General features: G+C 33.1%; 1 protein-coding gene across 2 annotated transcripts in view; it reads left to right on the forward strand.

Moving 5' to 3' along the window:
- The first annotated feature begins 2151 nt into the window (after positions 1-2151).
- Positions 2152-13734, forward strand: part of LOC134854479 (uncharacterized) — a 158702-nt gene continuing 147119 nt past the window's right edge. For both annotated transcript variants that reach the window (XM_063870741.1, XM_063870740.1), the window contains exons 1-2: positions 2152-2291; positions 5530-5648. In XM_063870741.1, coding sequence (XP_063726811.1) covers positions 2171-2291; positions 5530-5648 — 240 coding nt within the window. In that variant the 5' untranslated portion in view covers positions 2152-2170. The remainder of the gene's footprint in view (positions 2292-5529; positions 5649-13734) is intronic.

The raw sequence follows: 13734 nt of genomic DNA on the forward strand, positions 1-13734 counted from the left end.
GCTTTGGCCGCTACTTCAAACTAAAAACATCATACGCATGTTAGCAAAACTACTAACCACATCTGATGCCATCCACGATGTTTTCCCCCATGGATTTTTTCCCAATGACTAAAGAAATATGAATTGAATAATTTAAAAACTAACAAAATCGAAATGAAACTAAAATTTCTTTATTAAAGGTTTTTTCTTTTTCTTTAGTCTTCAGATCACGATCATCTACAAACAGAAAAACCAAATAAAAGTTAGAAACTTTTCATAATTTATAAACATCTATTAACAAATCGCACTGATTGATGCAGTAAAATTTCTTTCCCACAGTAGTAAGTCAATATATAAATTCTTTTCCCTAATGTAGTAAATCTAAGAAACAATGAAAATAGATTAGAAATTTCAATCCCCGCAGAGCAGTAAGTTTAAAAAACTCAGTGGTAAATTTATACAAATGAAAGCAGTACTAACCTTTCAGAAAGACACTCCTTTCCGTATTTTACTTGCACACAAGTTCTATCCGGACTCGCACTGCTCGCCCACGACGAGTTGTTTAAAATAATGAATTTCAAGTTTTAACTTTCACTAATAACTACTCAAACAAGTATTAACAAGTTTCAAACTTTCTTTTAACCCGGTTGGAAAGGAATCATATAATAATCCAAACTAACCAACGCAGCTTACTAGACACCATAAACCATAAACTAACAGCATGACTGAGAAAAGAAAACCCACGGTACCCAAACCGGGTTAAACCAGCTTAAGAACTGGATAAATTATTCTTTTGAAGACTACTGATAAATCTAAAAAAGAAAGAATAAAACAGGAAAAAGTCGAAAGACAAACCCAAACCAAATACTTTGGTTTTTGAGAAAAAGGCACAACCAAAACATCAAAAGGAAAAACCAGTAACGAACACAACATAAAAGGTTAACACAAAACAGGACTCCACAAAAAACTAGCATGAAATCGTACTCTCACTCCTGGCCTAACCCACCAGAAGACGACGTCCTGAGCATGCTTTATAGCCGGCCTAACCCACCGTGCCAGGAACCACGCTTCGTGACCAACTCCCTATTTTTGACAAGAGCTACACAAGGGTGAGTAACTCTTCAAAAATAACAGAGTTAAATTGAAAGCTTTTGTGAGAAAAACTAATAAAAAGTCGTAATTAAAAACAGAACTAACAAAAATTTACAGAACTAACAAAAATTATCTAGTGCAGTACATAGATCACATAGAATCAAGAAGGCGAGCATGAAAGACGACCGACCCCATCACTCTCAAACTAGAGAATGGCTGAACACAACCGATATGCCGCCCATAATCACAACTCAAAAGATTTGAAGTACGACTTGACATCGCAGCAAAGGACTTTATTGAATCAGACCAACGACCACCTCGATGTTCAAGATGTACAGATCCGAGTTACAAGGCATCCCCTCCAAGCTCGAGCTTCACGCCATTCCCAAACAAAATCGAAACACAGTTCTCCACTGAACAAGATTTTGTTGGCGGTCACAGTCAATGTTGAATGACAAAATGATATCCACGACTCAAGCTTCCTGGAGCTTCCTCCTCCAAGAACGGAGAAAAATGATGATTGCGACATACAAACGAACTTCATCCATCCTCCATTACAGATAGATGTCAAAGAACAAAAAACTCTGTAAACTCCGAATGGGTGGAACCAGATCCAAACTATAATTTATTATTGGTTATAATTTATATATTTTATCCCTATAAAGTATTAAAGGCTAACCAATCACACTGCATCAAACTAACAACCCACTTATTTGTAAATGCTGAAATTACTTGTAATTTCAGCACCAGAGAGATTTGAATTTAAGTTACAACCTAGTTGCTTTCTCCAAGAGACCGAATCGTATCAAAACCAGTATACTCTAGATCTATTGAGACTAAGAGATATAAGAGTAAGATTAAGATCGGTATTAGATTAAGAAGTTGCACGAATCTATCCGGCCGAAAATAAGATAGCGTGGCGAGCAAACGGTGTACCCTATCTGAAATTACTCTATGAGTTAGACCTTAGAACATAACTCAGTGGGGTGTCCGCCCAAGCCCCCCCCCCTTAAACCCGCCCCTCCAACTAGTCCTTGTTCAACTTCCTCTACGATCTAAGTTCGTGTTTTAGAATGCTGTGGTGTGTGCTGAGGCTCCTATGGGCAGCGCTGATAATTCTACCAGCTTTAAGGCGGAGTATGTCGCGGGGGATGAGATGACTTGGGAGGATGTGGACTACACAGTGACTTCATCTTGGACTGAGACCTTCGACCAATCGGGTCTGTTGAATAATCTAAAAGATCACTCTACTTGTAGTCTTTTTACTAGTTTCGCCCAAAATTGCTACTCTTGTTAAAATATGAAAGCTAATAAAATGAGCAAATCGCTGAAAGCAAAAAAAAAACATAGGTTCTCAATTTAGAAAAAAATATATCAAATGTATATAACAAAACAGGCTCTTCTGTGTCTTGTCAATAGAAGTCATTAGGCTTGAAAATTAACTATATTTTATCATTTCAAACTCAGATTCAGAGAGTTTGAATAAGACTTGGTACCCTAAGTGGTACTTGGCTGTTTTCCACCCCCTTCACAGTATGACATTCTAGTGTATGGATGCGTTGGTATACTTCAATATAGCCCTTTTTGTTCCGACTTTCGAGCTTAAATTCGAAAAGATATTTCACCTGTGATCATTTTTGTAAAGTTATGAGGGTTTAAAGATTGCCATTTTGGCCAATTTGGGACAATTAACGCGCGATATATTTCGCGCTATTAACGCGTAAGCGGAGAGTTAATCCTTAGAAATTCGTCTTAGAAATTGTTCCAAATTGGTTGAAAGAAGCTTATTTGACATAATTGTTTTGTTACAAGGAGCGAAATCTGTCCTTTTGTACTTAATATGGCGTGTGGGGTGATGATTTTCATTTAAAAAATTCAATTTTTTAAAAAAAAATTCATTTTGTTTCATTTCATTCAACATCTTAAATGTTATTACTGCTCCATAATTATTAAAAGGCGGTCGGAACATTCATGGCTTCGCCCTGGTACGAGCAGTCTTGTTCTTTTTAAATAAAAAATTAAAATCAAAGATACTTATTCTGCAATGATAGCAAACAAAGCTGTTCTAAGTAAAATAGACAGAGCTATTGAAGCAACAATTTTCAAAGGCCTGAGTTATAATCAGTGGTGTTTCGTTTCAAATTTTTGCTATTACAAACAAGTCTGTGCTAGAATGATTCTGAGACACATAATATGTATGAACCTAAAGACTTGCGTTCATAAGACCTAAAGACCTAAAAACCTAATAACCCATGCGCCCCTGTGGACTAAAATTTTGAGCCATATAATTTCCATATTTCCATTCTGAATTTTTTGTCATATAATTCCATAGGTACAAAAAGTTATATGAAGTCTCAACAATAAACCGTTTCGCATAGGAGAAAATTTGTCAGACTAAAAATTTTGATATATAAGATATAAATTTTTCGAGTTTTGAATTTTTTTTTGTCGAAACTCAAGAATCAAAATTTTTCCTAAAAACCACTGGTTAGAAGACAGCATTCTTGCAGGTTAACTCTATAGGAAGATTTGCTATCTTGAAATTTTGAAAAAACCGGTTTTTTGTAAAGAACTTCGCGAAAAAATTTTTGCAAAGACCTTAACATGTCTAAGAAGCTTTTCTATCACAAAGTTTTTCAATTTTGCCAATATTTTTGGCCAGAATGAAGTTTAAAGCTTAGACTAAAATTGAGTTTAGACTAAAATTGGTCTATCATACCAAACTAATTTTTCAATTTGATTATACACGAAATATTCACTATGGACTACGTTATAGATAAAATGCAAACATTTTTGCTTTAGAACTATTTTTGGCAGTTTTGTTTAAAAAAAGAATCATTATGCAACATTGAAAAGGATAAAATTTTCCCCGAGTTTTGGCATTTGAAATATTTAGCATTTCAAATGCTTATTATAAAAAAATCTCATGTGAGCAAGTGAAAATTAAAAAGTGAGCGTTTCTTACATACTCTTCGTGTATGGAAATACATGATAACAATTTTCATTGTATGCATTTGCATGACAAGCAATTTTCGTGTAGGGAAAGTCAACCCGGACAATTTGTTTTGGAACTTCTAAACTCATTAACTGGGATTGCCTCAGAACGATCATTATCATGACTACGTTTCATCTAAAATCTTGAGTAGTTTGGGACTATTTCTTCCAGTATTCAATCCACCAGGACAAAATCTTCCAGGATGAAAACCTCCAAAATAGAATGCACCAGTAGACTCGATCCCACTCAGACCAAAAGCACCATATCTCAACTTATCATCAAAGGAAAATAAAAGCATACATATGATGAATTAGGAATTGAGTTTTCCGTTAAAGCTACTTCAATTCGACTTGCATATAACCTTTTGGAAGTTTTAACAGTTCAGTTTTCCTTTGACTTATTACAAGAGATCGCCTCTATCACAAAAAGTAACCAGTCACGTGGCAAAGTCAGTTAGTCAAACAACTGATGTTAATTTGCGCCATTCGACATGAGTTCAAATCTCAAATTTGTTATTTTTAACAATATGTGTTGTATTTATCCCACATGGGACAAAACACCGAGCTTTCATTGAGGAGTGGTTGCGGGATAGTGTGAAATGTAGTCCTGATTCCAAGAAATCCATTTTCCTCTATATATCAAACTTTGAAACCTTGAGGACCACTGAATTTTGGGGGAGTACTAGTTTTTTTTCAGGTTAAATTTTGGTTAATTGATTGATAAATAACACAGGAAGTAGTGCAAGTAAAATGAATAATTTAACAAGTGCGATACCAGTTTGCGTAGAATCTATTTATTCCCCCACTAGGCAATTAAGAATTTGCTGCGGCGCTAAACTTGGTTCATTTTGTAGAACACGTTCCTTTTGCTGAAAACTAACAACAGCTCCATTAAATAAGACACAAACAAATATAGCAGGTTACTGTGCCAGTAGCTCAACATTTTCCGACCATGGTCTTGAAAAAGTTTTTTTTTTTCAAACTAGTATAGACTGAAAAGGTTTCATTATGAAAGGTTACTCAACCCAGTCCAATATTTACTTATGGTTCCTGATTTTTCGCAGAAAACAAAAAGAAAAAACGAAAACACACCCGAATACAAATTCCTCCCATTTTCATCGGTCGGAACGAAACGTTAATTGTGTCTTAACTAACAAAAGGGGACAAAAAGCCATATTGAACAACAATGCATACTATAAGAATTGAGAATTTAATACCTCAGGCCCAGTTGAAAACTGAGTTTAGAACTGGTTTTAATTAGAGTTAAGTATTTGGTTATTTGAAGCGGTAAAAACATGACATTTCCTTTTCGACGCTTGATTGATTTTCAAAAAGAGATAAGTTAAAATTGTACAGCACGCCAAACTTGTCGCAATTTAACGGACATGAAACAAAGTTTTGTCAGATCAAAATTTAAGGGAAGTAGAGGCTAAATAAAAAAGTAGTTGCTCTGTTTTGCTTTAGTTGTCAACCCAGTGACATACGAGAACATAGAATGCAATGCTACCACTTATGTCTGCTACATAACTTTCGAAGCAGATTTCAACGAACTCTATGCCCACCTTGTCTGGCTCAATATCAATGTGAGTACATTTCACGGCTCTTTTCCACTCCCCTCTCCTAACTTTGGTTTTCAGTTGTGAAATTTTGCATGGTGAACAACTTAATTATTGCCAGTGAACAAATTTGTATCTTAATACCATATCGTAACATCACACATTCAGCCATAATCACACGTAATCCACAAGAAACAGATAAAAAAGAAATTTTGAAATGTCCCCCCACAAAAAGAGCCCAAATTACATCTTGGAACAATTCAAAAATAAACTGGATGGTGGCAAGTCATAGACAAAAAAAGTAGTTCTGATAAAGCGTGATTTTCAGAAACCAAGATTGAAGTGTATGCGGTTTTTTTGTATGTATGTATGTATGTATGTATGTATGTATGTATGTATGTATGTATGTATGTATGTATGTATGTATGTATGTATGTATGTATGTATGTATGTATGTATGTATGTATGTATGTATGTATGTATGTATGTATGTATGTATGTATGTATGTATGTATGTATGTATGTATGTATGTATGTATGTATGTATGTATGTATGTATGTATGTATGTATGTATGTATGTATGTATGTATGTATGTATGTATGTATGTATGTATGTATGTATGTATGTATGTATGTATGTATGTATGTATGTATGTATGTATGTATGTATGTATGTATGTATGTATGTATGTATGTATGTATGTATGTATGTATGTATGTATGTATGTATGTATGTATGTATGTATGTATGTATGTATGTATGTATGTATGTATGTATGTATGTATGTATGTATGTATGTATGTATGTATGTATGTATGTATGTATGTATGTATGTATGTATGTATGTATGTATGTATGTATGTATGTATGTATGTATGTATGTATGTATGTATGTATGTATGTATGTATGTATGTATGTATGTATGTATGTATGTATGTATGTATGTATGTATGTATGTATGTATGTATGTATGTATGTATGTATGTATGTATGTATGTATGTATGTATGTATGTATGTATGTATGTATGTATGTATGTATGTATGTATGTATGTATGTATGTATGTATGTATGTATGTATGTATGTATGTATGTATGTATGTATGTATGTATGTATGTATGTATGTATGTATGTATGTATGTATGTATGTATGTATGTATGTATGTATGTATGTATGTATGTATGTATGTATGTATGTATGTATGTATGTATGTATGTATGTATGTATGTATGTATGTATGTATGTATGTATGTATGTATGTATGTATGTATGTATGTATGTATGTATGTATGTATGTATGTATGTATGTATGTATGTATGTATGTATGTATGTATGTATGTATGTATGTATGTATGTATGTATGTATGTATGTATGTATGTATGTATGTATGTATGTATGTATGTATGTATGTATGTATGTATGTATGTATGTATGTATGCATGTATGTATGTATGTATGTATGTATGTATGTATGTATGTATGTATGTATGTATGTATGTATGTATGTATGTATGTATGTATGTATGTATGTATGTATGTATGTATGTATGTATGTATACCTGTATGTATGTATGTATGTATGTATGTATGTATGTATGTATGTATGTATGCTGTTCGAAATTTGCTCTCGGTTATTTCTTATAATCTTCTGATTTTTTTTTGAACTTTATTCCGAAATTTTACATATTTTTTTACAGGGCAAACTCGATCCACTTCTAAAATAATGTAAAAATCATACGTTCATCATTAGCATAATATTAGACAGAACTCACTTTTAAATACTCTAGGGTCCAAAAATTTTCGATGCTCACAAAATTTCAAAAAAAATCGGATTAGAAGCCGCTGACACTGCTTAACAATGTTTTTGCAAAAACTATGCTCTAATCTCTCCTTTCAAGCAAGTTTTGAGCGTAAATGTCTCTAATAATTGGGGTTTTCCTTCCAAAACTTCGCCACTGCCCATGGGACAGCTTATTGAATGCTATCTTGCTTACGGTTTCTTGAAACCGATAAACAAAATTGCCATCCGGAAAAAAATCACAAAAAATTGAGACACCACTGGTGCTTTTCCGGCTGCTTGTGTGCATGAAACGATGAAAGACGCTTTTTTTGAACTTAATTTGCTGTTTGAGTGTCTCTACGAAATGTCGAAATGTAAATTCATTCTTTTCAGCTAAAAGTGTGGTTTTTGTAACACTAGGGTGATCTGACAAAAACAAGGTGACGACAACACATACTTGCGTTTCATCAAATCTTTGCAATATGGAACCAGTTCTAAACTAGTATTTATGAACCAATTATTTTTTTGAAGGATTATCACTATCAAATGTTTATAACTAACCAATAAAATTGCATCTCTAACATTGACACTTATTTGTAAGTGCTGAAACGACTTGTAGTTTCAGCACCAGAACAATTTGAATAAAACTTTGAATACAGTTGTTCTCCTTCTGGATAAACACCAAGAACTAACTCGCATAAACCAGTGCACACTAGATCTATTGAGACTAGGAGGTACAAGAGTAAGATTAAGATTTTATTTTTATTTTTTTTCATTGAAGAATACTATATTAAACATAAAATTTCTTCATAAAAAAATTCAACTCCGAAGAACTTTTCCAAAATTGCTAATGAACAACCCCCACGCCAGTCCCCACCGACAACATCCCACAAAAATCCAACAGCACCAACAAATACCAAAAATTCCTAATCATCCACACGCATTTCTTTCCAACACAATCCATATACCTTTGAAGAAACACATGCACCATTATCCGAACCATTAGAACCAGTTGTTCGCCACGCACCTTTGAGCGAACCACAATACGAACCAACATATAACATATACCCACCTCTACAACAACATCTAAACAGAGTAAGACACATTAGCCAAAATCAAAATACACTGGAAATAAATAGACAAATCGTACATCCAAAACGAAGCATAAATTTTCAAACACCCAGAGTTCATTTCAACATACCTCAATCACCAACATCAAATCCTTCAGACCTTTCTGGTAGCACACTACCAGATACTCCGCCAATTGCTTCACAATAAAGCACTTCAAACATTCCATCGGACTACCTAGGTTCAACTCCCACATCAGAACAAACTCGAGAAAACCCTTTTAATCCCCCCAGTAACTACAGAACGTCTTCCATATTGGGCAACGCACACCTACACTCAAGGTGAACCAAATTTAGTAAACAACCCAATTGACGTTTCATCTGATACAACACTATCAACATTACCACATTACCAGAAAACACCTTCTCCAAGTCAATTATCACCAACACTGTTTACCCTAAACTTTCCAATACATCTTGATTCAAGATATCAGGAGCAATCATCCAATAACATACCACTACGATTAGACTGGAATACATTCGTAGCTCATCTGCCATTAATTGGTCAACATCAAGGAAGTAGCAGATTACACAACTGGGCACTAAATAGATTACAATATAGACAAGATATCAACAAAGATATACGGGAACATAACATCCAAATACTTCAACAAAGTAGTCTCATACTAAAATTCGAAATCACAGTAAGACTAAATAATATTGTTCGATACCCATTTCCATTAACTCCTCCAAATATAAAAGCTCAATCCTTACCTCCCCCATTTAAAACTACAGAAATAGTATATAAAAACGATAGTTGTTGAATTAAAAACAAAAGATACGACCCTGCAATCACATCACACAGACAAACAATAGGATATGTTAGGTCAAAAAGACAAACACGAAAAAAGACAATCATAACAAAACAAAAACAAATTATCAAAAGACGTTTTTCAAAACGAAGAAACGCAGTCTCAGAATCAGACACAAACTAAATACAGGACCATCCAGATTTAAAAGATTCGATAAAAAAAAATGCGCCGATAGACGACCAAATTTATTTTTCTGACTCAGAAGCTACAAAACCATAATCAATTGTAGGAAAACGTAAAATAAAAAAAGTCATCTATCAACGAACCAATACGTCTATATAATTGGAATCAACCAATAAGACATATTGAAAGTTACATACTAACAGTTGAACAATATGAAACAAGATCGAATACAACGAAAATTTCGATGATAACTCGCTACTCCCATTTTTCATAAAATCACAAAATGATCCCGCCAGGGACAAGTACAGTTTTGTTACAACCTAATCGTAATGTTATTCGAAAAAGGAAAGAGCCCATGTAAACAGGAATTTCCTGAAGTAAGAATGAAACGACAAACCTCGACCCCTATCTCAAAGATATATGTAATATCACATCACACTACGGTATATTTACAATTTAATTTGCAACACCAAAATCGAATCACATAAGACACCAAATACAAACAGACGATATAGACATAGAATTCTCCAAAATTTTTAATTACATAAAAAATATGGAACACCGAAAAATCACATTCACGAATAGCAAATTCAATTTTCACAAACGATGTATTTTCAATCATCTATAGGTATCTATCCATACTAGAATTGAAAGAAACACAAAGTGAGTCACCAACTCAAACATCCCGACATACAACTGTAAGACAGGAAATCTCTATTTTCTCAAATTTTTCAAAAAAAATCCGTGAAAAGCTCACTAGTAATGAAATCTCACATAAACATGATCTAATAAAGATACTAGCATTGTTTACAATTCAATATTTTGTCCATGACCTTGATCTCCTAGCACTATCAGGAACAAGTTTTCGACCACAAAATTCAGACGACGAAACTGTATTGGCAGTTGAAACAGATTATGTTTGGGACCCTGATTGGTCTCATCCTTTATTTTTTATATACCAACTGATATATCAAATCAAACAATTACCACTATTTCCATCAATAAAGACTACGTTAGATCACTCCCCTAACTTTTAATGCAACACCTTTAAATTATAACCCACTATTCACATAACAGGAAATAATAGCTTAAATTCTACATTCATTAATACACACGAAAATGTAATTGGAGTAAGAAATCTGACACAACAAGATATTCATCTGCATCACATTTCGTAAATGAAGAAATAGACGAAACAATGCCAGCAATAACGCAACAAAGCACTTCCCCCATTTATCCCATCCTATTACAACTCCAAAAAATAAAAACACAGCATTTCTGCAAAAAACTCTACAATCCACAGTAAAACCTTTCGTTATTCCAAATTACTCACAAACGGAATTTCAAACTTTTATATTAGTAACGACGTCAAGACAAACAAATAAACAAAAAACGTCTAGAGAAACAACTTCTCAGATCAAAACTATAACCTTTTTGCAAAATCCAAAACAAAAAAACCCTTTTATATGAACAGTCAACGCTAGTCACAAGCACAGAACCTAAAACAAAACGTACCACAACAAGCCTCTCACACAAAATTTTTTATTGATCAACCACGAGCTACAATGGATCGTAGCGAAAATTATCCATTTTCCAGCAGTACAGAGACATGACAACTAAACACCATACAAGGAATCTACCACATAACTCAGAAGATGAAGAATACTTTAGTCAAAATCAACATCGGTTCAGTACAAATCATCAAAGCAAAAATTGGAATATTGATCAACCAGGTCCTATTTATCAACCAGGTCTTTTCGAACCGTATACACGAAACGAACAAACACGACTAACAAGACATAACCCAACGTCATATCGCAATCAATTTCAATCAAAAATCTTATAAATACACAAAATATCAACCAACTCAATTGCCAAATGAAATACGATTACCATATTATTTACAACAACATAAATTTAAAAAAACACAACTTACAAATTTTTCTCAAATACCAAATGCCGCAGAATCACTACAGATGACTATGAATCCATGCTTTATTAATGGATCTTCTTTTTTTCATATAAACCACTAATGGTATTCACAGCAACAGATCCTGAATACTCAGTAGAAGATTATTTAAACCCAATCACAGCCAATTTATTTATAAATTGAGAACCTGAACCAGTAAATACACCACTTCATCAAAATTGGATACAAAGACGTACAGATCTAATCCAAACCACACTTGATGGCGCAGTCCAAAATTGGTTTTCTTTTTTACCTATAGATATTAAATCAGATTGGAAAAGATTTGCACAAGAGTTTTCAAAAAAATGTTCGACTCTGAAAGAAACAAACAACATGAAAGAGTTCTATGTAATGAAACTAGTAGAATCACTAATGAAACTATTTAACAACTTGCAGTAAGAGTCGAAGCATTAGCAAGAAAGCATATTCCCTTAATACGCATGACTATAAAAACCCAAAAATGACAGAAAATTTAATGATGACTCTAACAGCACAATTACGAAAAAAAGCAATAAAAAAGAGCATCGCATCCATCTTGAATTCGAGAACCCGATATAGACTTCCGAAAACTCGTAGATATTCTAGATCAAGCTACCAAACTGGAAGAAACAGGAAATTAAAATTACAATAACTAAACAACATCCATACAACTACTTCAAAAATAAATAATATTCATGAATCTGATACTGAACTAGCTGAAAAATTTACTCAAATAACAAATATCTACGAGAAAAATCCAAATTTTAATGACAAACCATCATTCAAAATTTAGTGTAACTATTGCCGTAGATATGGACATATCATTGCTGAATGTAGACAAAAACAACAAAATAATCAGAACAAACCACAACATTACAGAGAATCAAATAAATCATTTTAACAAAACTTGAAAAAAGACCAAAATTTACCAAACAAAATCAATCACAGTAATAATAGTTCAGAAAAACTACTGCATGATAACTATAGTACATCAACCTTACCAAAATCACCTTACCTACAACAATCACCTTACCGAAATAACTATCGCGGAAGATCCTCAGATCGAAGAAATTCACAAAATTTCTCATAGAATAGATATATTCGATCAAACAGACAAAACAATCAAAATTGAAATAAGTTTTCAAGACCAAACTCAAACAGAAAAAACTACTCGAAATACAAAAGGAATCGTTCATACTCAAACTTTCGAAATAGATACCATTGAAATGACCGTTCTAGAAAATCCTCATATAACCGAACCAGAAATTACTCAAACAATAGGAATAGACATTATCCAGATAACAGATCACAAACCTATTAAAACAATAGATCAAACTATAAAAATTATCAAAAGAGAGCACGTGAAAATTCCAAGAACCGAAATTTTAACTATTCAAATCGACAAAGAATTTATTCTCAGTCACCACATAGAAATAATACACTACCAAAATTCACAACAAAAATATAGAAGTAGCACACTTAAACATCAAAGACAAATTAACCAGGTACAAACAACTGAAGAAACTCAATCAGACCCTCCCGGTATTGATAACACAGAAAAATCAGATTACAACTAAATCACACAAATTGCGAATCCACAGATGATGAGAGGGAAACAAAAAATACGCTTTCGATGAACATGCTTCAAATTGAAATTGAATACGAAACACCAAAATAATCGAATTATTACCAAAACAATAAGAATCATTTTCAAAATCCCGATAATACCCAAAATAGAACAAACTATACCGAACAAGAACTTAAAGGAAATTCAAGTGAAAATAATATAAATCAAAACAAAATAAATAAAGTACAACTACCAAGAGAAAAAAACACTTGGACAATTCCACTTCTCTAAGAAAATCCACAGAGCAAAAAATTGCAAAAAATAGAACTCGAAATTGATTTCTTAATAGATTCAGGAGCTGAATCAAATTTTATAAAAACTCCCACACTGAATGAAATACAAACTTTACATCCAAATTAATACCTTCAAAGACATCAAGCAAATTAGCTACAGCACAAGGATCATGTTTAACAAATTTTGGAAAAATTCAATTTTTCCTTGTTACCACTCGAACAATGGAACAGAATAAACTATTAAGTAAACCTTTCAAACAAACATTCCATATCACAGATATCAAACACAATATCGTCGGAATACTATTTATTACCAAGTATACGGTTCCTTGCCTACAGTTTCTTGAAACTGATAAACACAATTGCCATCCCGAAAAAATTTACAACAAATTGAGACTGGAGCTCTTCCGGCTGCTTATGTGCATGAAACGATGAAAAACGCTTTTTTTGAATTTAG

This window comes from Symsagittifera roscoffensis, chromosome 9 (genome assembly GCF_963678635.1).
Source record: "Symsagittifera roscoffensis chromosome 9, txSymRosc1.1, whole genome shotgun sequence".
NCBI lineage: Eukaryota > Metazoa > Xenacoelomorpha > Acoela > Convolutidae > Symsagittifera > Symsagittifera roscoffensis.